The 27,467-nt window shown below is 35.3% G+C and overlaps 1 protein-coding gene across 1 annotated transcript in view; it reads right to left on the reverse strand.

The window, feature by feature from the left end:
* Positions 1 to 27,467, reverse strand: part of NRK (Nik related kinase) — a 153,915-nt gene that overhangs the window by 37,547 nt on the left and 88,901 nt on the right. Inside the window, exons 6-13 of the mRNA XM_011380995.1 lie at positions 15,930 to 16,040; positions 14,407 to 14,497; positions 11,643 to 11,773; positions 9,919 to 9,973; positions 5,595 to 5,673; positions 4,347 to 4,522; positions 2,380 to 2,443; positions 803 to 1,970 (exon numbers count right to left, since the gene is read on the reverse strand). Of these exons, the coding sequence (XP_011379297.1) occupies positions 803 to 1,970; positions 2,380 to 2,443; positions 4,347 to 4,522; positions 5,595 to 5,673; positions 9,919 to 9,973; positions 11,643 to 11,773; positions 14,407 to 14,497; positions 15,930 to 16,040 (1,875 nt within the window). The remainder of the gene's footprint in view (positions 1 to 802; positions 1,971 to 2,379; positions 2,444 to 4,346; positions 4,523 to 5,594; positions 5,674 to 9,918; positions 9,974 to 11,642; positions 11,774 to 14,406; positions 14,498 to 15,929; positions 16,041 to 27,467) is intronic.

Here is a 27,467-nt window from a genome sequence, read left to right on the forward strand (position 1 = left end):
TACATCCACTTATATTAGAAAATTGTGAAAGAATAAAGTTTTATTGACTATTCCAAAATAAGATAAAGAAATTAACATATTTCATTCTACATTTTGAGAGAGTGCAGAGACATATTTGTAAATTGTGTCATGTTCTATGCAGCCACTTCACTGGATAATTATGTAAAATGGTTGGAAAATTAGTGAGACAAGTCATACATATGGTAACTATATACAAAATATTTTGTAAACTGCTTTTCCTGCTCATTTTAACTGCTTTTCCTGCTCATTTTAACCTTGATTTAAACACTTTGAAGTACAAATATTAGTGCATTTCACTTAAATTATGCAGTTCAACATTTCATGAGAAGAAAGAGCAAATATATTGACTTAGAGGTTAGAGGAATGAGACCCAATTTGTTTTTTGTTTATTTTCAGTACATTATATTGGAAATTTTAGACTTTGAAAGTAATTTCTAAAGGTCCAAATAGTAATTTTAAACATGCATATGGTGTCCTTTTATTTGTTAAGGGAATAAGAGGTAAAAAACAAACAAACAAACAAACAAACAACAACAACAAACAAACAACTTATAATTAAAGCTATATCTCCAGAGAGATATTAAGCAGTTATCTGGATCATTTGAGCAAATTTTTCTTTCTCAAACTTAGTGACAATTATTTGGGAATTTCAGGATAATTTATTTGAAGCACAAATTATTTAATCTAAATATTTCATTTGGGTTTTACAGAGGGAAAACATAAATATGAGCTACCATATTTTCTCTGCATATTTGGCTCAGTAAAACTACCAGAAACTTACATTTGCAACTTGTCTCAATTCTTCCTCATGTTGATTAAATATATCCTCCCATCTGCGCTGGCGCCTTCGCCTGCAGGCTTCTAAATCTGAGAGCTCAAACTCTTCAGTTCTCCGTGATAATTTTGCCCGGAACCGCTTTGGTGATAGTCTTTTTGCTAATGCCTGCCTTAGACTACAAACCTTTGATTTTTTCTTCTGAGCCTGTTCTGGTTGAGAGTAAAACATGTTTGATGACAGGTTTTCCATCAGGGTTTGTAGTGGACCAAGTGGCTTTGAGTTATGAGAATTTGGTGCTCGAAGTAAGTCTCTTGATAGTCCCTCTATCAGTGCTTGAACTGAGTCAACTGCTTGTGGAGGCTCTGGTGCCCAGGCCTGTGCTTGAGGTGACTCTTTAGTTTGCTCCTCTACTGGTATGAGTACCTGAGTATCCAAATGTAGTGGCAACAGCACGTGGTGATTCTGTGACAATAGAGGCAGGAACACCTGCGCATGTACTCGTAATGACTCAGGTTCCTCTGCCTCAATCTCTGCCTGTGTGGGCTCAGCAGCCTCTTCCTGTCTGTCTGGCTGTTCAGGTATCTGGTTCTGCTCCAGCTGCTCTTCGGGTACCTGGTTCTGCCACTGCTGTTGTTCAGAGGCCTGTCCTTGCCTTTGTTGTTGTTCAGGTACCTGATCTTGCCCCTGAAATTCCTCTGGTATCTGGTCCAGATCCTGTGGCTCTTCTGAGGCCTGGGGCTGAGCCTGAGCCTGCTGCTCTTTGAGTATCTTGGCCTGTAGCTGTAGAGGCCTAGGTGCCTTAACCTGAGCCTGTAGTGGCATGAGCATCCAGGCTGCCCTCCGTAGTCGTGGAGGTGCCTTAATTGGCATCTGTAAAGGCTTAGATGTCTTAGCCTTAACCTGAACCTGTAGTGGCATGAACACATGAGCTGCCCCTTGTAGTCGCTGAGATGCCTGGGTTTGCCCCTGTAGAGATCTAGGTACATTGTCCTGAGCCTGTAGTGGCATGAACACCCTGGCTTCTCCCTGTAGATCCTGAAGTGCCTGGACCTGTGGCTCTTCTCGATCTGGTAACCACCTTGGCTGAGAGGGTTCTCCATGTAGGACTCTAAGTGGTCTGCATCTACTGCTGGTTGGCAGTCTCAGAAGCTCATGAGTACAAGAAGGTCCTCTAGAAATAAACATACAAATATTTGATATAGAATTGTCAGTAGAATGAAGTCATTCAGGGAAAATACTTTTATTTTAAATGATGGACATTTTTTGCAACAAGATATTTTCAGTAATCTTTCTTGAGCCATTCCCGTAATGTCTAAAATATTCTTCATATTACTAATATACTCAATATTAATGGTCTGACAAGCTACTTGATCATTTTGTTGCCAGAAATTAAAAAAAATCTTTTAATAGTAATAGCAACTTTTCCCTCAACCTTTCCACTCAAATTGCTCTTGAAGATAGAGATCTGTTGTTATATGAGAAAGCCTTAAGTTTTTCTGAGTTCAGTGCAACAGTATGAAAATTGACTGTCTTACAGGAATTGATAAAATCAAATTATATATTTAATTTGTCTAACATACCTGAATCTTCTCATGGTGTACTGCTCCTTAATAGCTTCTTCTCTTTCAAAGATCAGAGGTATTCCTTTTTATGAAAGAAAAAAAATAATGTATAACAATCAGCAGAGATTAATGTAATCCAGCTTATTCAGTTCTCACCCTTTATTGCTCAGGATGCTGGGTAAATTTACAAGGACAAGAAGAAAGTAACCCTTTAAATCACACCCAGTTGGTGATGTAGACAATATCTTAGTCCTTAGGTCTACTTTTACAGCACAGTGCAGCTATTCCGTATAGACTAATTTCTCTGGACATAGGAAAAAAAATAGCAATATGATTGCTACAATTCTAAAGAGAAAGAACTGAGAAAGGCAAAGGGAGAAAGGGACAAGAAAAACTCAAGATGGCTGGTAAACATGGCTTATAGGTGTGTGCTCTAGATGTAAGGACTTTATGGCTTGGGTCCACACCTTTCTTTGGTCCTTTCAGTGAGAATCTTTGAAAATGTGAGTAAGGATCTTTAGTTTTTTTCAATGAGAAAGTAAAAAAAAAAAAATCTAAATTCTGTGTTTAAAGTTAGCACATTGAAAATGTTCAGCTTCTTTCCTCTCAGCTGTACTGTACTGAAATATAGACACAAACAAGAGAGTTTTCTTTTGAATTCCCTATATTAAAGTGTTTAGGGCAACTATATTTACATCTCCCATGTAATCTCTATATAAATGTGACTTCTCCTGTAGGTAAAAATCTGGAAAACTTGCAACTCTGGAAGCTAGTAAATTCTCAAATAGATGTGGGGTCTTCCTGCACCCATTTGAGAGTGGCTGGCTTTTGTGATGCTTGTCCAGTTAAATCTCTACCATGGCTAAATAAATTAATTACTAATGCTTCTGACTCCAAATTAGGATACATATAGTTATGCAGATGAAAGAAGACCCACTGCAATCAATCCTGTAGCTGATCTGAGAACGTCTGCTATCTTTTTCAGGTTCCATTCCAGCACTACTCACAACCCTGTCTATGGTGCCTCAAATTAAATGTGGAATATGCCATACAACCTATAAGGCAGAACTTCCTAAGTAGTTTCCTCTGGATTTGATAAAAATCCATCTTGCCATTTTTTGGCATTAATATATAGAAACTTACTTTTATTTGTATAAATTAATTCTTTTAATTACATCTTATAGTTGGAGATTAGTACATAAAACAAACTTTGTATAGTGCACAGGCTTCAAAACTAAAATTCAATAAATGGTTAATTACAAATCCATTTATCTCATTGGAGTTAATTAAAATGTCAGCCAGAAAAGAATAGTAAGATATATATTTTGTTATCTTTTAATTTATTTTATTTCTTTATAGTTAGGAGTTTCTTTTTTTTTTTTTAATAAAGTTGGCACATCACAAAATTCTTCTTGAGGCTTTGGAGGTCTTTGTAAATGTGAACATTTGCCAGTCGTAATTGTCAACCATTTATAATCTTATATACATATAGACAATTAGTCGAGAGATAATGAATTAAGTGCACATGGCCTACTGGTGGAAACACTAAGTATTGAGGGCTTCAGAATTTTTACTTTCAATCTAATTGCTAAAAAAATTATTTTTCCTGAAAAAAAAGAAAAAATTCCGCTCTCATCTAAATATTCATTCCAGAAAAAAAAAGTTCATTTTAAAAACTATTTATTTAGCCTTTATTTTATCCTAAACATTTTTATATGTTGTGATTATTATTTTTAATTAATTCATTTATTTTAATTAGTTTCAAGTATGCAGTACATTGGTTAGACATCTATATAGTTCATAAAACGATCCCCCCATTTGTTCCCTCCCTCCCCCGGCCCTCCACCTAGCTATCATATTAATGCTAACTGCATTCCCTCTGCCGTGCTCCCCATCCCCATGATCATCGATCAACTACTAATTTATACTTCTTTAACCCTTCAGTCCATTTTCCCAGCCCCCAGTCGACAAAAGTTCATTTTTACCTTTTTTCTGTCTCTTTTTAATGATTCCAGTAAGATGCTTCTTTAGTGACTCAACAACATGTCCTTCATTTTTTATATTCTGAACAAATGGGTGATGAAGCATGTTTGCAGAAGTAGGACGAAATAGGAAATTTTTTATCATGCACTTTTCCATGAAATTGTGGAACTTGCGGGACCTAAAAGAAATGAGTCAAAGTTAAAAGAGCGTTCTCAGACCTGCCCCACTTCCTCCCATCCCTACCCATATGCCACTCTGAAGGTCATATTTTTGGAGAGAGTTGCCTTTAGCTATAATTTCTTTTTCAATTTCTAAATATCTTGTAGCCTGACAATATATATTGTAATGCAATGCTATTCAAACCTCCGAAGAGGTCTGAGCTGTTGACATTTTCTACCTAAATAACAGTAAAAACTTCAATGAGTTCAGAAGTAGGTATATGGCGAAAAGTCAAGTCGTAGGATGGCAATTAAGTGGTTAATATGATATATATAGATCATGGGACTAGATTGGTCAGACCATAGCAGTCACACTTTGCAGCCTAAATACTTCACTTGATTATATGCACTTTGAACTACAGAGGTGTAGATATAATGATAAAAAAAAATGGAAGAAGTGTTATTGAAACTAACTAATCTTCTAAAATGGCCCATGAAAACAGACATGGACAGAAAACCTGAATCTGTGGGAAAGGTTAAATTGAATCACAAGCAAGAATGTCAGCAGTCAAATCACCTCTTCTAGCAGGGCAAGCAATAAATGTTAGGAATAAGGAAAAGCATCAAGTACTAGATCAAAAATCTTCACTGAGAAGGGTTCCCAGGTAGCACCCTGTAGCACTTTGGGAGAAAAAGTCTTCTTTTCTAGGTCTGTGGATGTTTAGTTTAATGGGCCAAACAACTGCTCTGTATATCACAGTCACTGACTGCCTGTCTAGGCAAAGTGAGATATGCTACAAGTGTTTCCATTGGTCTGTCTTATTACTAGAGAAACAACTGAATATGCAATTAATGCTAGCTAGGACAGTAATGTCATCATAGTATACTCTTGAGGGTATTACTTATTTCTAGTTGGCTAGCTAGCTCTTAATGAAAACTAGTCATTTAGACCCCACACTTAAAGAATTAGTTTTTTAGGAAATACTGTCCAATGAAGATATTGAAGCAGGACTGACTACATGAATTAAAATGTCTTCATTACATAAAAATGTCAAGTTAATGTGTTTGAGAGATTAAGTCATTCATCTTTACCATCCACTGGATTTGACTTTGGGAGCAGATTCCCGCAAAATAACGAAGAGAGCTTCCAAGGGCTGAAGGTTACATAGAGCTGCAAAGGAAAATAGGTAAGATTAGAATGAATAAGACGGGTAACTACAGAGTGCATTCGTCATTCTAGATGGGATTTTCAGTGTAGTTTTACATATCATGTTGAATAGATATTAAGGAATAAACAGATATAAAAAATGTAGTTACAGGAAAAGCTCATTTTAATGCAAACGGTCCTTCTTATAAAATCCTAAAGCTTAACTATTGCCAGGTGTGACAAATCAGTAATAAATTACACTAGATACAATTTTTGAAATATGTGATTATTTATACCTATAGAAGTGAACTAAAAGTGGAGACAAGTACTCTTCTGTTTTTGTATTGCAGGTGTCTATGGTTGTAAAATTGGGATAGGTAATTATAGACTGAAAAAGTCAACGAGACTAGTATCTAAGGAAAATAAGGTATAAAATGACTTTATAGTCTAAAAAGGTGAGAATAATCTTCTTTGGAAGCTGACAGTCCTAGAAAAACATACAATATAAGTAGATACAATATAACTGCTAAAAACACACCCTCTAGAGTAAGATCAACTGGGTTCAAATCATAGCTCTGCCTTTGTGACCTTATGCAAACAACTTAACCTATCTGTGTTTCATTTTCTTCATCAGAAAAACAGAAAACATATCAAGAATTCCTTCTAAGAGTTTCTGTATTAAATGGCAACCTAGATGTAAAAGTGTCTGGCACAGAGTAAGCACTTAATAAATATAAGCTATTGATATTATAATAAAGATTTTAACTATCTGGCACTTGAAGTCTGTGCAAAATTATTGGACTTTCATTCCTTTTTTCAGATACACAGACCTACAAAGAAAAGTCTATCCCAATATGTGCTATATAAATTCATTACTTAATTGGTTTGGGAATTCTGGGCTTTTATATAAGCATTTAAATGTGTGTCTCACTTCACCTATTTCCTCTTGTGTTTTGATTAAAGAAAACTGGCAATGCAAAACATTCCCAAAGGAGAGCCACAGTGAAATTTCACCTAACATTACAAGTGTGTCGTTCATGTGAGGACAATTTAATATTAATACTTCTTTAAACTCATCCTTCCTCTCTCAAAATACATCTCCAGAAAAACTACAATGCCAAAGAGGTCTCTTATAGCTGTAGAAAAAAGCTCCCCAGAGTAGCTTCATTAGAGTGATAGAGGCGATTGTTCAAAGGTCACACTTGTTTCAATTACATGGGTATAAATTAATAGAAAGTACAGGTTTATAACTGAGGGCAGAATGAGCCCCAAGCTCAAAAGATCAGGATCATATTTGACTGTCTTCATTCCTTTATTGTGTTCAATCAGATTCTGTTCTTTAAACTTATTGCAAGTGACTTAGTATAATATTAAGCAGTTGTTATTTATTAACATCTGAGCACCATTTGGTCAACTAACAACATCTTCAGTGATCAAGAGTTAGGGCATAGACTAGGTAAGTTTTCATTAAGGGAAAGGAGAAGTCCACAAAAGAATGGAGCACAGTGGGGTATGAAAACTATGTCAAACAGCATAGTTTGTGAGGTTTCCTATATGGTTTTATTTTAGGAATGCCAATAATTGTCCCTTTCACACCATATCTCCTAACATTGCCTACATTTTCACTGTTAGAGAATCATTCCTTTGAAATAGAAAACCTCCTTTAAAAATACATCTCTTGATGGGTTGGAAGCATTAAATTGGGGACAGTTTGAATTAGTTTAAATTATGTGGTTTATTCCTACGATATGTTGAGATTTGAATAAATCTTCTGAATACTGCAGGAATGGGTCTCCTGATGGGACAGCAGCAAATTGGATTCACAAGACACAAATGTAAAGATTGAACTGTGTGTAAGGGAGGGATACTACAAGAAATAGACGTAGGACTATAAACAAGCATGGATGACAATGTAAAAATAATCTCCACAACACCAAGGAGAATGCTAAAATAGGGAAAGATATGGTTTAGATTAAGGTAAATTGGCTAATATAGATCCTTGATAAGAAATGAAAATTGGAATAAACTGCCAACCTTATCCTACTTCTCCTCCAGGCAATAATTCATGTTTCTATAAAGTGTAGAGAAACTAAGAACTGCATCTATTCAACATCAATTGGCCTAAGATATTATGATATTTGAATAACTACTAGCAATGATCTGACCTTGGTTTGAAGATCTTCACATTAAGTTCGACTTCCTACCTGGAACCTAAGGACTTAAGAAAAATGGTCCAGATCTCCTCTCCTCTAAGAGCCCCTACAGCATCCTTTCAATGAGAAGTTATTCTCCCTCTCTTTTTACTTCTTTAGGAGAGACTTGCTAAAGAAAGTAGGGAATTATGTTATCTGGACCTCAAAGGCAATTAACACAGAACTGTCGCATTAGAAGGCCACCCCCTTTGAGATGATAATTACAATCTAAAATATTTCTGGAGTTTAATCGATGACAATAATTTCTATACAAAGTTAATATTCCAGGCAATAAAGGAGGCTGGTGAAAAAGAAATTTTTCAATAATGTGGCTATTTGAAGTTGCTCATGACCAAAGTTGCACCGTTCCAATTACTTATCTAGACATGCTGGTCCTTTTTTTCTCTCATATGAGTTAAGAATCTCCTGGTCCTCACTTGTCTCCTGTAATAAGTGTGCCATTTGTGTACTCCGTGCAAAACCCCTTCTCTACACTCCTGTGAGTTTGCTCATCACCCATTTTTTTTCTGTCATGATATAATAATTTAGAATAAAAATGAAACACAAGAGGGTGAACTAAGAAGTACAAGTCTGCAAAACATAGGAAGCTAGATTTTTTAAGAAGATGTAGCGGAGAACACTCAGAAACAATAGAAAAAATATACTACTTTATGCAGTCATGAATCTTAACCAAATATATGCATCGGTGCTTATATGAAAACCGTATCATGTATTTACAGAGAGAGAGAGAGAGAGAGAGAGAGAGAGAGAGAGAGAGAGAGAGAGAGAGAGAGAGAGAGAGAGAGAGATTGAGAGAGAGAAATAAGAAGGAGGAAGAAGAGGAAGCTGTTGTTCAATCTAACATCATTTAAGCATATTTTTCACAGATAATCAAGCGATGATGAAGAATAATATGCATTTTTCTGGTGCCGTTTTAATTTTATATATGTGGCATATATAATTTTCTCCATATTTACTCACTCAACATAGGTACTTTGTAGTTTTTGAACGCTAAAAGAAAAGCAGCAGCAACCTGATTTCCATATCTATCCCAACTTTAATCAAAATCCCTACTGTGATATTCCAAGGAACATCAGAAATTCTTAAAAATTACATTACCACTATATCATCTCCTTGAAATTGCTCCCATTGGCCTCAAAACACAGTACTAAGATAGTCCAAATTTATAAAGCTTTGTGTGTGGACACTGCAGGCAGAGCATGCAGAAACACGGGAACCTATAAGTTCTGCGGGGAGAGGTGGAAACAAAGCAACTGCATCCCCCTACTTAACCTCCAGCACAAACTCCAGACATTTCTCTCACTTCTCATTCAACAATACAAGGGATATGTTTATCATTTGCATATTTGGATTTAGGTAATTTGGACAGCAAATATATTCTGCTTATGGTGCCATATATTAGATGGTTGTCAATCATTTATACCCAAGTTCACATTCCATTTTTACTTTCCTACCAGAAAGCAGTATCCTGAAGCGGGATGCTGACGGGTGATTTAAATGATGGAGAGGATTGGAAAACGAGGAAATGGAGCCTTCTGAGCTATTAAGGGTACTGGAGTGGCTGAAAGGAGCAACAAAAGCACCAAAAGTAAGCTGGATTGAATCCAAAGGGAAAAAACACTTACTTTCCAACACTGTTGAGGATTGGCACAATTTCAATGAACCACTGGAGGATTTTCTCCACTGTCACAGTCTGAAGTAGTAACACTGTGTGACTGTAAAATGTTCTAGAACCTAAATATTCCACTAATCAATATGTATTGGAATGCCTTTAGATTGTGGTTTGTCATGACTGTCAAGACCAAATACTATTGAGACTAAACTGAAACAATAATTAGCCTCAAATAAGATACATAAGAGAGAAAAACACAAACCCTTTTTATAGCCATATCTGGCCATTCTGACTAGAACATTTGGTAATCACTGAAAAGGCCATCATTTATAATTGGCACATAGTGTGGCACCTGTGTGGCCAGTGCAAGCTGACTGGTACAAATGGCAGATTTGTACAACATGTTTCCCTAACTTTTAACAAATATCACATATTTTTACTCACGAGGAGCCCCTTCTGCCATTTCAATAGCAGTGATTCCCATAGACCACACATCACTCTGCAAAGAAAAAGATGATCAAAGAAAAGTTACTTAAAAATCAGAAACTTATAGTAGTTAGAATCTCAAAACAATTTTTGGCTGGGGGGGATGTCAATGCCAGAGCCATTTTGTGGGTGTGCCATAATGAAGCTTCATTATAGACTGATGTTAGAGGAAGATGCTAGCTGAGCTTGTGACCAGCTATTACTGTACTATACGAGTTAATATGGGATGGGTTTAAGTGTAAAAAAAAAGTCATCTTGGATGTGTTGCTATAGTTGCTTTAACTGAAATAGCATAAGGAACTTACTGTAAGGAAGACTTGTCCATCACTTAGACCTACTAACAGTGCTATCTTAGGTAAATGATTTAATAGTCTGTACCTCAATTTTACCCTATGCAAATAGAGATAATAATGGCTTCTGCCTCATAGGACTGGTATAAATATTAATGAAATAACATATATATTTTATGTATACATATTATATATAACTACTTTCAGCAGTTCTTTGAACACAATACATTAATGACAGAATTATTATATTCTATGAAATTATATTCAAGGAAACCCTAGGAAATTATTCTAATATTAATTGTACTTTGTTTTTTAGAATGTGGAAACAGCACAAGACTAGAGATACATTGTTTGGCTGAATGACTCCTAACTAGGTTAACTGAATTCTTAGAATTCCATTTTATAGATCACTTAGCTTCAAAGGGTTGCTATAATGGTCTAAGTTTATACTTTCCTTCAGTTATATGAGACTAAAAATTAAAAATAAATTATTAATATGGGTGAAAATCCTTGAAAGACTGAAAGAAATTTCATGCTACAAAGCATTATTTTTACAGCAAGCCAGTTAAAGAACTTATACTTCCATAGTCTCCTTAGCTACTAATAGCACTGGACTATATATTAAGCTTTCAATAGATCTGCTTACAGATCAAGCAGAGGGCATTTAAGGGAAAAAGAAACGAGATGGAACTTGAATTAATCAGCTTCTAGTATCCAGTCCTAGGTTCCACACAACGAAACCACAGTGAATTGTTTGGATGCCTTATGATGTGGAGAGTGAGTGTGGTTTTCCAGTCTATAGCAAATGGAGAGTTTTCCTTCCATGTCAGCTTTTTGAAATGTGTACATAGATATATATCATCCAAATTGCAGTGTCAGTGGAAATTTTAATAAATAGCATGAATTGTTACTTAATTTGACCATCGCACTGATTTTCTGTGGTTTGGAGGTAAACCATGCCAAGGATTTTCTCCATTACCCTGAGCAATCAAATTATTATTTATTTTCTTTTTGGAGCTAAGTTACTGTGGGGATTAATCACTGATTTTACATTTATTCATTTTAAGTTTGCAAAGTCCTTTGCCCCAAAAGTTAAATTTCCATATAAAGCCATGTATTATAATATTTTACCAAGAAGTTGCAAGCACCATGAACTAGACATTCTTCGTCAAATATGGATAACTCCCAATGGTCTACTTTGTCTAAATTCTTAGAAAATATTATTTTTATGCATATAATCAAATCATACATTGGAATAGTGGCCAGTATTTTTCATTAAAGTTATGTGAAAGGAGGAGCTGCTACTTTTTATTCTTTTATCATTTAAAAATGAACACTAGTATAAAGTCCTTTTCAAATTTTAATTCCCACTACTTAAATCCTCACACTTACTCTGTAATCATAGGAGCGTCTTGGGTCCTCATCACAGTCGATCACCTCAGGTGCCATCCAATATGGTGTTCCAATGAAGCTGTTTCTCCTCCCATTAGTTCTGCTCACCTGGGCACTCACTCCAAAATCCACTGCAAAATTCAGCATAAGTCTAAATAATTAATAAGTAACAAAAGCTCAATAAGTTATTGCTTAAACTTGGAAAGCCAATACAAAAGCCACAATGGATAACAGATTTTTATTCCAGTGCAACAAACTTTACCATAAAGTCTACTCCAAGAATACAGGGAAATAAAATTTTTCTGCTATTTATGTTGGAAAGAGACTCAGCAGTGCTATTATAAATCTACAGTAGGTTTGGCTGAATGTTTACCATGAATATTAAAGAACAAGTTCCATCAGTATACCCTGAACCTCTGAAGTGATAACATATGTAGTATTTGGACTTGCCACCAAGCTGGAAGAAGACCAGCACTAAAAGCAACATCTAAGAAATCTAAAACTCAGTGGTAGTTTATTAGGAAGCCTCACTAATGTCCTTAGAAATTCTATCACACTGATAAAGAAAAATGAGTTTTCTGTTAGAATTTAGTTTAAGTTCTTCCACAGATCTTCTGAATCAGATGCAAACATTTACCATGGTATTCATATCTCAGCTTAGACTATAAAAATTCAGTCTTTTATTCATCTGTGGGAAACATTATATGAAAAGATTTAGTATGTTATCCTCAGAAACAGACAGAAAAGGCTACTTTAGTAGACTGGGGTTATTTAGTCTAGAAAAAATAAGACAGGGATAAAAAGTGAAGTAGATTTTCTAATTTAGAATGGTTTCCAGGAATCAAGAGAATGGAGAACAACATTGAAAAGTAGTTTGAAGAATTTAGGAGAAGAAAAGAAAAAAAAAGTTAAGCGTTTAAGGCAGTCTTTCAGGAAGGATCTAAGAAGAACAACAAAAAATCCATAATATGTGAAAGTCAACATTGGGTGTTGCAAAAGCTCATTATCTACATTATTTCTGGAGTATAGGTTAAATCAGAACTCACCATTCTCACTATGCCTGAGGGCCAACTTTAAGGACCAAGAAGAACCAATGAAGGCCATAAGTTGATATATGACATTCAGGAAAGAAATTGAAAGGAGAAAAGACTAGAAGAAAGAGTGATTCAAAGAAGAGAAAGGAAAAAAAAAGAAAAGCTGAAATTAAAAGTAGATATGAGACCTCAACAGTGGCATAATTTAAACTTTCTTTAATGACTTAGGGACTAGAATATGAGGAACATTGATCAATTATAATTGCAATACAATTAAGTTCCACTCCCTTTCCTTTCTGTCACTTCCTTTAGCTGTCATTAAGGTTGCCTTCTGCTTAAAAATATTCTGGAATCAGAGAAATCTAAAATCACATGTACAAGAGTTATGTGTAAAGAAGCCTGATCAAATTCTAATCCAATGTTAAAAGGTCTCTCCTACAGAATAAAGTAAATGAACTTTAGTCCATGGGCTTTGTAACAGGTTTTTCAGTGGCTTTTCACTTACAATTTCTCCTCTGTGTTGCAAATGGTAGGGCTGGTCAGCAATCTGGCCCAAATATATGGGAATTCTACCACATACAAACATAGTGTGTAGCCTTGTGACAGACTATCTAACCTGCACATTTGAATGTGAGATTCAATTCCCCCTCATGTATTTTAACACAGTGTATTAAAATTGTGTTTCTAGCTTTTTAGCTTTTAGATACAAGAGACATAATTTCTTGAAATTACTTTTCACTTATTTCAAGAATAATTACCTAATGTTTCTTCTACAAATATTCAGTGAAAAGCATTCTCAATGAAGGAACAAAATCTGACTGTGATTGTATTTGTTTAGCAGGAAAATGAGAACTGTCTTAAGGTCATGCTAGAGACATGGTAGGCAAGAATTAATATGATTAAAAAACAATACAGAATTTGATATCAGCGATTTATGTTCTATATCAATGGGGTTATCTGCTATATGGTATTAAAAAACAACCAACAATATTTATTTTAAACTTTAAAGGATGCAATATATTGTTCCCTATGTGCCTGTGAAGCAATGTGTATGGTTATTTTCAAATAAATTATGCCATTCTGAGCCCTGAAGTAGAAAGCTAGGGACTTTCTGGTCTTTCAATTTCTAATTCTGAATTTTATTTGGATATTAGTGGAGCATCATTTCTAATTGATACCAGTTCTTTAAATATTTGAGGGAAATTCTAAAGAAGGAATTCGTGTTTAAGTAATTTAAAAGTTCTTCAATACTCCTTAGAAAGTATGGCTCTGTGATGTAAAGAACTATCTTTTTGTTTGATTATCGTCTATGGCATGGAAATTTGCACATGGTAAATACTCAATTCAATTGATGAAATAAATATAATAGCTAAGTCTAATAGAGGATAAAGCAATGACCAAAATGTAAACCTCCCATTATAATTTAAAAGTCGTTTTAATTTACATGATTTCAGAGAAGCAGTTAAGTTCATCTTTGTCTTACCCTACCTCTTTTCCCAAATATATCTATACATATATATATATATATATATATATATATATATATATATATATATATATATATATATATATATATATATTTTAGTTTTGACTGGTTTTGCAGTCAGGGAAGACACAGCTTAAATAAGTAAAGTAATTGTTAGTAACATGATAGGAAACAATTATCTTAAAGGATTTTTCTCCATTAAGATATTTGAGCTTCACTTAAAGTATTGCAAACATAAACTTACCTAGTTTTACTTCAGCATTATGAGTCAATAGCACATTCTGACCTTTGATGTCCCGGTGAATTACACGGTGTGCATGAAGATGAGCTAAGCCCTGCATAAAATATATTTGTTTTTTTTTTTTTTTAAAAGCCACGTCAGTATATATATTTTTCTATTTTTTTCTGGTACTGTTCTTAGTATTTTTGGAAAAACTTTTGGTAATAAAAATGGACAAGATTTGCATTTTTCAAACAAAATTCTTTCTTTAGGTTGGAATTACTACAACCAGTTCCCAGAAATACTGCTTTTTGCTATAAGGAAAGGAAAATAAATCAGGACACCAATGAAAGAAAAAGAACACCAAAAAGTAGTATTTGTGTATATGTTGGGCCATTTACCTTTCTTTCTAGCCTCCATATTTCCAATTAACCATAATAGTAAAGACCTGGTCATCTTAAATATCATAGCTCTGCTATTGTTTTGCTCTATTTCTCACTCAACCATTTATTGAGTCCAAAAAATTTTCTAGTCAAACGTGTAGGCTGAGAATTTCAGAGAATATGGCAATTCATTTTAAAGCATTTGCAATTTGTACTGGCTTACCAAGCTGGCTCCTGTGTCCTGGATAATCTGTGACCTGGCTTCAGTGAGATCACTCCAGGTACTAATTGGAGATTAGTAATAGAAGTAACAGTAAAAACAGCTAATAATTACTGAGTTATTTTTTTCCAAGCACTGTGCTAAGTACTCTACATGGAGTAAATTATTAAATACAGCAACCTGTTGAAGAAGGTGCTAATTTCACCCAGTATTACAGATGACAAAGTTGAGATATGTAGAAATTAAGTAACTGACTCAAAGACACACAGCTAATACATGATGAACCAGAATTTAAACTCAGTCCAGAGTTTCCACTCTTAACTGTTTACACTATTACCACAAGTTAATCCAGTTAAGATGGGAAGAAGTACATTTTAACTTTGTATCACTGGTGCTTTTTACTTTTGTTAATATTCTTCTTGAGTGATCCCAAACACTGAAGCCATGAGGAAAAATATGAGTTTGGCAAATCAAGAAGGTTGTCACTCTCATCCAATTTGGTGTTCAAAATAATGTTTTCAAAGTAGGGCATTATTAAAAGAGAATATCTGTCTGCAAAACGGTTGCAAATGGTTTGGGGCCATTCTATAAAACACTGTGTTCTGCCTCACCTTCATCTTAATCTCTAAAGACAGTGTTATGCATTTTAAAAAAAACTCTAAAAATCATGATCACATAATAAATACTCCAAGTGGTTATGTCCATGATCCACTGACCACAATAGTCTGAATTTGACAGAGCCATTAAAGGCTACAATTTAAAAGGACATCACACGAAAATCTGCTTTCTCTAAAACCTTTTGGTCTTTTTTTTTTGTATCCTGATTCAGAGGTTATCTTTATAATTCTTAAACCATCCTACATGAACAGTCAGAAGGTACATTGTATATATTACTTCCAGGTTTTTTCAAGATCAGAACAGAATATCACTATATGAAGACTCACCTGAAGGATTTCTCGGCAAATGTAAGCAATCCAATCTTCTTTCAAACTCTGATTTCTAGTCATTCTCACTACATCAGTGACTGAGCCTGCTGCACACAACTCCATCACCATCTGCAGGGAAGCCAGCAAAGTATCAAGAATTAGAAAGTAATATTCTGAAAATATCTGGGGAGTTTTAGTCCATATGGCTTGCATTTATATGTAATGTTTAGAGATTAAGACACTTCAAAGACTGGCTCAATTGTCTAGTAGAAGGCTCGAAAAGCTAGTGGAATTACAAAGAGTTGGGAAAAATCCAAATATCTATGGAGGGAGGGAAGGCAGATACCATACTAGGGATACTTAACCAGGAAGTGGGATTTGAGCTAAGCTTTAAAGGATAGGTAGTATTTGAAAATACTGAGAAGGAAGAACATTCAATTTATCGAAAACCAAATTACATGCCTTTAGAAAGAAGCTCCCGCAGGGTAAAAGCCTGAGTGGTGATTGGAAAGGAACAGAAACTGTTTTGGTTGTGTTACACTGTTTCTCTTCTTTTTCATTAGAGTGTACTTGGGTGAAAGACATGTAACAATATCAGTTATCATCAAATATAAATTAAGGGGGTAACTTTCTGAAAAGAAAACCTTAGTATTCCAAAAGGATATAAGGTAGACTTCTTGAATATTCATGATTTTGAGTTTTTCCTTTTGCTTTCCTTCATCCTATGGCAATAATTAACTTGACTATAGTTTTTAAAGACATGTTTTGTTCTAATGATAAAGCAATTTTTACATGGGCACTAATGAATGAACTTATACTTAAAGAAAAGTTTGCTAGGTTGATTATAATAGATTATTTTCCTTCATGTCAGTCAGTCCTCCAGTTAGTGAATATATGGAAGTAATTTTACTACTTAGGCAACTGATTCATTGGTAGCAGAAATCAATTTTCTGAGAAACTGAATTCATAAAGTAAAATCTAAATGAGATACTTTCAAATATATTAGCCTTAAAATAGACATTTCTTAGAAGTAAAATCATGTGGGGAAAAAATGGCTTACAGCAATGCAATTAGTAGTTTCCCCCTTTGATCTGTAGTTTGCCAATATTGTGGAGAAAATAATCTAGAATTTGAAAATTAAAAAACGCAATAAAAAATTAAATCTAGTCTTAATGTTGAAGTGTAAATTCTTTTGAGATATTCTATATCCTGCTTCTCCACCTGCAAACTATCTCAGTTTAAGGAAAAGTTTCTCAATAAAGAGTTTGATTCCTCAACTCAATTTAGATTTCTTTGTAATTTACTCACATAGAAGCATGTTGTTTCCCTTCCGACCAATTATACATTCATTTGCATGATTATCTGATTGATATTGGCCTTTGCCAATAGACCGTAAGCTCTAGTGGGCCAAGGACACATCTATGCAACTTATCATTGTATCCCCAGCATCTAGTAGGAGGCCTGGCAAATAGATGGTTTCAAATGAATATATGTTGAATGACTGAATGACTGAATGAATTGAGTATAGTAGGTCCTTGAGAAATGTTTCATTCAACATCGTTTCATTAAAACATTGATGAAATGCATAAGAACGTAACTTGTTTATATCAATTAGCTTATAGTAAAATTGGTTTTGTTATATGAAATTCTGCTTAAAGTCTCAGCACCTATTGATGACACTATGTGAGGACCTCTGTACTAATAAATATATCCAATAAGGAGACTGCCATACTGTCAAGAGGAACAAAAACTTGTAAGTAAAAGTATATTAAAAGACAAATGTCGTATGCCAAAACAAACAGTAGCTATTAAATCTGCACAGCAATATTTAATAAAATCTCAACTGGAATTGTCAGATAATAGAGAATTTAGTTAACTGGGCATTAGGAAAAATAGGATTAAATTAAAGATCTCTAAATTTGGTAGTTCTCAAAGTGTGGTACACAGACAAATAGTATCAACATCCAACAGTGAACTTGTTAAAAAGTATGATTTCATGGACCCATAGCCCAGACCAACTAAATCACTAATTGTGGGTAGGCCCCCACAATCTGTTTTGTCAGGCTTTCTAGGAGATTCTGCTGCACCCTGAGGTTTAAGAACCACTATTTCAATTAAACCCCTATTGAAAACCTTTATATAATCTCTCTACTATCCTGCTTCCGAAAGTCCATTATATAAAATATTAAAGAATCTTTCCTTGACATTCGAAGATCCTGAAAAGTCTGTCATTTATTTTGAAAAAAACAAAAAAAACAAAAAAAACCCCAAAAAACCAAAAACGATTCTTGAATTGGACTTAAAAGAGAAATATAATAAGTGTACACTGACTACAGCTTATGTTTTGTTGTTAAATATATATTTATTTTTAACTATAATTGACATACAGTATTATATTAGTTTCAGATGTACAGCATGGTGATTAGACACTTATACAACTTACAAAGTAATCACCGCAATAAATCTAGTACCCATCTGACACCATACATAGTTATTACAATATTATTGATTATGTCCCTATGCTATACTTTTTATACCCATGAGAATTTAGTAACTACTAATTTGTACTTATTAACCCTTTCGCCCACCCCCTCAACACTCTTCCCATCTGACAACCATTAAAATGTTCTCTGCATCTATGAATTTGTTGCTCTTTTGTTTGTTTACTTCGTTTAGATTCCACATGCAAGTGAAATCATATAGCATTTGACTTTCTCTGTGTGACTTACTCCACTCACCGCAATACCCTCTGCTTTGTTGCAGATGGCAAGATTTCATTCCTTTTATGGCTGAGTAATATTCTATTGTATATATGTACTACCAGTTCTTTATCTTTTCATCCACAGATGGACACCCAGGTTGCCTCTATTTCTTGGCTATTTTAAATAATACTGCAATGAACATATGGATCCACATGTTCCCTTGAAGCAGAGTTTTGGATTTCTTCGGATAAATCCAGAAGGGAGATTACTGGGTCCTTTTTGTCTCTTGTTATAGCCTTTGTTTTAAAGTCTATTTTGTCTGGTATAAGTATTGCTATCCTAGCTTCCCCCTCGCCCCCCATTTTCGTGATATTTTTTCCATCCCTTTATTTTCAGTCTGTGTATGTCTGAATCTGAAGTGAGTCTCTTGTAGGCAGCACAGTTAAGGGGCTTGTTTTCTTATCCATTCAGCCACCCTATCTTTTGATTAGAACATTTAATCTATTTATATTTAAAGTAATTGTTGCTAGATATCTAAAGTTTGTCATTTTATTATTTGTGTTTTCTTTCTTCTTCTTCTTAAAGAAGTGACACCAACATTTCTTTTTTTCAGAATTTTTAAATTAATTTTTATTTTTCACTTATAGTTGACATTAATATTATTTTATATTATTTTCAGGTGTACACTCCAGAATTGTTTAATCAATCAATCAATTAATTAATTAATTTAATGGTGACATTGGTTAACAAAATCTAATAACTTGCAGCTGTACAATTTAACAGTAAGGCACATATATATTTACACTCTGTGTCCACCTCCCATAGTTAGATTTATTTCTGTCGCCACATATTTGACTCCCTTTACCATGTCTCCTTAACCCCTACCTTACCCGCTACCCTCTGGTAATCACTACTCTATAGTCCATGTCCATGAGTCTTTATTTGTTTGTTCTGTTCATTTGTTGCTTTTAAGTTTATAATCTCACATATAAGTGATATCATGTAATTTTCAGCTTCTTCTGTCTGGCTTATTTCGCTTAGCAAGATTATCTCGAGGTCCATCCATATTGTCACAAATGACAGTTTTTCATCTCATCTTATGGCTGAGAAATAGTCCATTGTATATATGTACCACAGCATCTTTATCCAATCATCTATAGTAGGACACTTCGGTTGCTTCCATGTCTTGGCCACTGTAAATAATGTTGCTATGAACATCGATGTGCAAATATCTTTCGGACATGGGTTTTCAAGTCTTTGGGGTAAATCCTAATGGAGGAATTGCTGGATCATATGGTAGATCAATTTTTACTTTTTTGAGAAACTTCCATACTGTTTTCAATAGTGGCTGTACCAATTTGCAGTCCCATCAGGAGTGTATGAGGGTTCCTTTTTCTCCACATCCTCTCCAACATTTGTCATTACTTGACCTGTTGATTATAGCTATTCTAACAGGTGTGAGATGATATCACATTGTGGTTTTGCTTTGCATTACTCTAATAACTAGCAATGTTGAGCATCTTTTCAAATATTTGTTGCCCATTTGTATATCCTCTAGGGAGAAGTGTCTGTTCAGGTACTCCAACAGTTTTTTGATTGAATCATTTTATTGAGTCATATGAGTTCTTTGTACATTTTGGATATTAGGTCCTTATCAGAAACATTGCTTGCAAATATATTTTCCCATTCGGATGTCTCTTTACCTTATCGACAATTTCTTTTGCTGAGGAGAAGCTTTTTAGTTTGACGTAGTCCTATTCATTTATTTTCGCTTTTACTTCCTTCTCTTTTGAGGTCAAATTCATAAAATCTTTTTTAAGTCCAAGGTCCATGAGTTTAGTTCCTATATTTTCTTCTATGCATTGTATTGTTTCAGGTCTTATATTCAGGTCCTTACTCCATTTTGATTTAATTTTGGTGTGTGATGATAGACAACAATCTAGTTTCATTCTTTTGCAGGTGGCTTTTCAGTTTTCTCAGCATCATTTATTGAATAGGCTTTCCTTTCTCCATTGTATGGTTTTGGCTGATCTATATGCCTGTTTTTCTGCCAATGCCATGCCGTTTTGATTACTGTTGTTTTGTAGTATAATTTGAAGTCGGACATAGTGATGCCTCCAACCTCGTTCTTTTAACTCAGAATGGCTTTGGCAATTTAGGGTCTTTTGTGCTTCCATACAAATCTAATAATTTTTTATTCTATTTCTTTAAAAAATGTCGATGGGATTTTGATGGGGATTGCATTAAATCTGTATAATGCTTCAGATAATAAGGTCATTTTATCTATGTTGATTCTTCCAATCCAGGAACACGGAATACCTTTCCATTTCTTTGTATTTTCTTCTATTTATTTTAATGGGGTCTTGTAGTTTTAATTATACAGGTCCTTCACATGTTTCATTAGATTTATTCCTTGGAATTTTATTATTTTTGTTGCAATTGTAATAGGAATTTTTTTTTCACTTCTTTTGCTGACACTTAGTTATTAGAGTGTAGGAATGCTATGGATTTTTGAACTTTGATTTTTGTGTCCAGAAACGTTACTGTATTTGCTTATTGTTTCTAATAGTGTTCTTGTGGAGTCTTTAGTGTTTTCTACATGGAGAATCATGTCATCTGGAAATAGTGACAGTTTTACTTTTTTGTTTCCTATTTGGATGCCTTTTATAGCTTTCCTTGTCTGAATGTACTTGCTAGGAACCCCAATGTTATATTGAATAACAGTAGTGATAGTGGACAGCCTTGTCTTATCCCTAATCTTTGAGGGAAGATTTATAGTTTTTCAAAATTATGTATAATGTTGGCTGACAGTTTGTTGTATATGGCATTTATTATGTTAAGGAACTTTCCTTCTATAACGATTTTGTAAGTGTTTTGATCATAAGTTGATGCTGTATCTTGTCGAAGGTTTTTCTGCATCTATTGACATGATCATGATTCTTTTTTTATAATTTGTTTATGTGGTATATCATATCAATCGATTTTGCTATGTTGAGCTATCTCTGTGCCTCTGGGATGAAGCCCACTTGATCATGGTGTATAATCTTTTTAATATGTTGCTGTATTCAGTTTGCTACTATCTTATTTAGGATTTTTTTATCTGTGTTCAAGAGAGATATTGGTCTGTAGTTTTCTTTTCTTGTGTTATCTTTACCAGGTTTTGGTATCGGGGTAATATTGGCTTCATAATATGAGCTGAGGTTTATTGTCTCCTCTTCGATTTTTTGGAAGAGTTTGAGGAGAATAGGTATTAAATCTTCTTTGAATATTTGGTAAAATTCGCTGTTGAAGCCATCTGGTCCTGGACTTGTACTTTTTGGTAGTTTTTTGATGATTGTTTCAATTTCCATACTGTTGATCAGTCTATTTCTATTATGCAGTTCTTGATTCAGTCTGAGAAGGTTGTATTTTTCTAAGTACTCGTCCATTTCTTTGAGGTTATTAAATTTGGTGTTATATACTTTTTCATAGTATTCTTGTATGATCTTTTGTATTTCTGTGATGTCTCTCGTAATTTCCCCCTATTTCATCCCTGATTTTCTTTATATATGTCCATTCCCTTTTTTCTTTAATGAGTCTAGCCAGAGGTTTCTCAATTTTATTAACCTTCTTAAATAACCAGCTCTTTGTTGCATTTATTTTTTTCTATTTTTTATCAATTTCATCTATTTCTGCTCTAATTTTTATTATTTCTTTCCTTCTTCTGACTTTAGGTTTCATTTAGTCTTCCTTTTCTATTGTTTTTAAATGAAGCATTAGGTTGTTTATTTGGGCTCATTCTTGTTTTTGGAGATAAGCTTGTAATGATAGAACTTTCCTCTAATGACCATTTTGCCGTGTCCCAGAAGTTTTGATATGTTGGACTATCATTATCATTTGTTTTTATGTATTTCTTGATCACTCTTTTTATTTCTTCCCTGACCCAGTTATTCTTCAGTAACATGTTGTTTAATCTCCATGTATTTGTGGTTCTTTCTGCTTTCTTCTTGCAGTTGATCTCTAGTTTCGAAGCATTATGACCAGATAATATGGTTTGTTGAATGATTTCAACCCTCATATTTATTGAGGCTATCTCTGTGTCCAAGTATATGATTGATCCTTAAGAATGTTCCATGTGTACTAGAGAAGAATGTATAAGTAACTGTTTTGTGATGAAATGCTCTGTAAATGTCAGTTATATATTTGTTTTAATGTGTCATTTAAGGACGTTATTTACTTATTGATTTACTGTTGGGATGATTTGTCCATATTTGACTGTGGGGCATTTAGGTTCCTTACTATGGTAATGTTTTGGTCTGTTTCTCCCTTTAGTTCTGTTAGTAATTGCTTTACATATTCTGGGGCTCCCTGATTGGAAGCATGGATATTAATAAGTGTTATGTTTTCTTGGTGCATGATTCCCTTTATCATTATAAAGTGTCCCTCAGTATCTTTCTTTATCTTATTGTTTTGAAGTCTATTTCGTCTGATATTAGTACCGCTACTCCTGTTTTTCTCTGAATTTCATTTACTTGAAATATGATTTCCACCTTTTCACTTTCAGTCTATATTTGTCTTTGGAGCAGAGATGTGTCCACCAGAGGAAGCATAATGTTGGTTTTTGTTTTTTGATCCAATCTGCAACTCTGTGCCTTTTTGTTGATGAGTTCAGTCCATTTACATTTGAGGTCTTTATTGAAATATGAGGTCTTCTTATAGCTTATTTATCTTTTGTTTTCTGGTAACTTGGTGTTGCCATTGCTTCCTGTCCTTGTATTTCAGTTTTCTTTATTTTGGTTGGGTTTTGTGGGTTTTCCATCTGGTCCTTCTTGTTTTATGCTATACACTTCAGTTCTGAATCTTTGGCGTGTGGTTACAATTCGGAATATGTAGAGAGTTATATATACAGTAGTCCATATTTGTCTGTGTGTGCCTTATCTCCATTCCCCTTTGCAAATCTGGATCTTTGAATCCTCCACTTTTCAGTCATTGTTGTTTCAATTTGTCCCTATGTATGTTGAATGTTCATCGCACTCTTGCTATAGCAAATCTCTTCTTATTTTAAGCTTATAATGCCCTGTTCTTAGGGACTCCTCTGCTTCTATTTGCCTGATAGTCACTTTACTCTTAATTATGCTTTTTTTTGTCATTTTGTTTTAGGTGAGTTGACCCCTTTCAGTATTTCCTGTAGTGCAGGCCCCGTAGTGGAGTAATCCCTCAGTTTTTGTATGTCTGGAAAAGTATTTATTTCTCTTTCATATCTAAAGGAGAGCTTAGCTGGATACATTATTCTAGGCTGGTAGTTTTTTTCACTTAATATTTTGAATATTTCATTCCACTCCTTTCTGGCTTGTAAGGTCTGTGCTGAGTAGTCAGATGATAATCTAATGGGTTTTCCTTTATAAGTCACCTTTTTCTTCTCCCTGGCTGCCCTGAGAATTCTTTCTTTGTTGTTGATTTTTGATAATTTTAATACAATGTATCTTGGTGAAGTCCTTTTTGAGTTTGGATAATTGAGTGTTCTGTTGACTTCTTGAATTCCAAGCTCCAGCTCATTCTTCAGATTTGGGAAATTCTCACCATTTGTCTGAAAACGTTTTCTACTCTCTGCTCCTTTTCCTTGCCTTCGATAATACCCATTATTCTTATGGTTCCTTTTCTGATGGTATCAGCTAGTTCTTGTATTTCTCTTTCATTATTTTTCATTTTTCGTTTTCTCTGTTATTCCAATTTATTTCTAGATTTCTATCTTCGATATCACTGATCTTTTCCTCCATTTGATCGACTCTATTTCCCAAGCTTGCTATTTCATTTTTCATCTCTTGCAGTGTGTTCTTCATCTCCAGAAAGTTCTATTTGGTTCTTTTCGAGGGTTTCAATCTCCGTGCTCTGCTCATCCAGTCGTTTTTCCAATTCCTGAAATTGTTCATTTGAGTTGTTTTGGATCTCAATGAGTTTTTTCAGAAGTACCATCCTAAATTCTCTGTCACTTAAGTTGCATATTCTTATGTCTGTAAGCTTTTTTCCTGGAGATTTTTCTCTTTCTTTCTGAGGTGCCTTGTCACCTTGGTTGTTCATGGTGTTTAGTGGACTGTTTCTCTGCCTGGGCATTAATAGAAGTGTATTCTGCAGATTTTCCAGAAAGATTAATTATATAAAGGTCTCTCTTTAGCTTGTTGCAAAGAAGGCATTTTTCTTTTGTTTTCTAGTAGATGGCGTCTAAGCCTCTTGGATTTCTGCTTTATACAAAGCCTTAATAATACCTTTTTTTTTCTCTTGTAGATATTTAATCATGCTCGCTACCCTCAGTCTCTGTCTCTGTCAGTGCCCTGATGACTGTGTCTCTGCTTTCTGCCCTGATGACTGAGCTCTGCCGTCAGCATCGTGAAGCTCACAGCACTCCCAGGCGGGGCTGTTTAGGGAAATCACCCCATCTCCTCCACTCTCCCTCCTCCTACAGAGAGTTCTTGTGGCTGTGAGAGGCAGCTTCTTAATTTCTCCCGGTCCATTGCCCAACACCCGGTATCTGACCTGTGGTACCTCTTATGCACAGATCCTACACTCAGATGTGCTGGTGTGCAGTTTGGATGTTTTTTTCGTTGAGTTTTAGATGTTCAGGTTATTGTTCTTTCCAGGGGAGAGATCTGAGGACGTCTCTTACTCCTCCATGTTTCTCCAAACTCCAACATTTTTTGTATTACCAGTTCAGTGTTGATAAATTCCCTTATTTTTGTTTGGGAAGCTCTTTAGCTGTTCTTTGACTCTAAATGATAGTTTTGCTGGTAGAGTAATCTTGGTTGTAGATACCTGGTTTCCATCACTTTAAATATTTTGTGCCACTCCTTTATGGACTGCAATTTTTTTTTTTTTTTGAGAAGTGAGTTGACAGGCTTATGGGTGCTCCCTTATAAGTAACTACATACTTTTCTCTTGCTGCTTTTAAGATTCTTTCTTTGTCTTTAACCTTCGTCATTTTAATTATGATGTGTCTTGGTGTGGGCCTCTTTGGGTTCATCTTGTGTGGGACACTCTGAATTTCCTGGACTTGTATATCTAATTCTTTTGACAGGTTAGGAACATTTTCTGTCATCATTTCTTCAAATAGTTTTTCTATTCCTTGCTTTCTCTCTTCTTATTCTGGTATCCCTATGATGCAGAGGTTGGTACACTTGATATAGTCTTAGAGATTCCTTAAATTATCCTCATTTTTTGGATTTTTTTTCTTGTTGCAGTTCTGATTGAGTGTTTTCTGCTACCCTATCTTCTAACTCACTGATTCAATTCTCTGTTTCAACTAATCTACTGTTGATTCCTTTTAATATATTCTTCGATTTAGTTATTGTACTTCCTATTTCTGAATAATTCTTTTCATGTTTTTTATCTCCACTTTTATGTTTTGTATTTCTTTCTTAAAGTTCACAATGAGCTCATCTACTCTTCCCCTAAGTTCACTGAGCATTCTTATAAACAATGTGTTGAACCCTGCATCTGGTAAGGTTCTTGTCTCTATTTTATTGAGTTCTCTTTATGGAGCTTTATTCTGTTCTTTCATTTGGGACATGTTTCCTTGTCTCCCCATATTGGCTGTCTCCCTGTGTTTATTTCTATGTATTATGTAGGGCTGCTATGTCTCCCAGTTTTAGTAGAGTGGCCTTATGTAGTAGATGTCTTGTGTGGCCCAGTGGCATAGTGACTCCCTGGTCACCTGAGCCTCATGCTGTTGTGGCCCTTGTATGGGTTGTGTGTATGCCCTCCTGTTGTAGTTGAGCATTGGTTATTTTTACACATCAATGGGAGGGATTAACCCTTGTGCTGCCTGATTGTAAGGACTGGCCATGACTACAGTGGAGGAATCTTTGTTCAGAAGCTGACCCTACAGAGCAGGATTTGCTTTAGCAGCCCTCTGGTGCCTGCTCAGTCTGCCCTTTTAGTGTGTCATACTCAGATACAGCCCTGTGGGGTCTAAAGCAAGCTAATGAGTGTGCTGCCCCAGGGATTCCAAGAAGGGGCCCAATGGCAGGACAAACTGGCTCCTGTGCCTTGCCCAGGGCCACCTGGCATGAGCCGCCAAGCAATCTGCAGATAACCACCACCAGCGTTGGGCTTGGAGGTACCTCAAGGGGCCAAGCTGTGAACTGAGGCCAGCTGACACTAGTGCCAAGTCTGGAACTGCTCAGCAAGAGGTACAGGGCTTTCCAAGGCCAGACGTCACTTGTTTAAGTTTTGCAAACCTGTGAGAGGTTTTAGGAAAGTCCACAGCATGAGTCAAGACAGGTCATTTTTATGGAAAAGCCACTGAAAGCTGCTTGAGTTGACCTGTGAGTTGGCTGAGGCAGGGACTCAGGGAATAACCAGACTGGGGCAATCAGTGTTAGCCAGATTAATAGAGACTTAGATATGGCAGTCACCAGCATCTGCATGCTTGGAGAGGGGAGGCCTCAGCAAAGAAACAATGGCTTCTGATAGCACTTCTGTCTGGGAGAAAGCTACCCCTACAGCACTTACCCTCAAGCCAGATCATTCGGTTCCTCCACATTTGTCCCTGGCATCTTTCAACCTGCTACCCTAGCACTGGAGCTCAGAGCAAGTCTGTCAGCCAGGAAGTTCAGATGTGGGCATTTTAGGAAAAATGCCTGGAACTCCAGCAGCCTTCATCTCACTCACTGACAATCTCTGCTGGTTTTCACAGCCAGAATTTGTGGGAACTTCTCTTTCCACCATGGGAACCCTGGGCTGGGGAGCCTGGTGCGGGGCCAGGAGCCCTTACTCTTCTGGGCGTACCCTGGCATCTTTCAACCTGCTACCCTAGCACTGGAGCTCAGAGCAAGTCTGTCAGCCAGGAAGTTCAGATGTGGGCATTTTAGGAAAAATGCCT

Source organism: Pteropus vampyrus, unplaced genomic scaffold (assembly GCF_000151845.1).
Source record: "Pteropus vampyrus isolate Shadow unplaced genomic scaffold, Pvam_2.0 Scaffold419, whole genome shotgun sequence".
Taxonomy (NCBI): domain Eukaryota; kingdom Metazoa; phylum Chordata; class Mammalia; order Chiroptera; family Pteropodidae; genus Pteropus; species Pteropus vampyrus.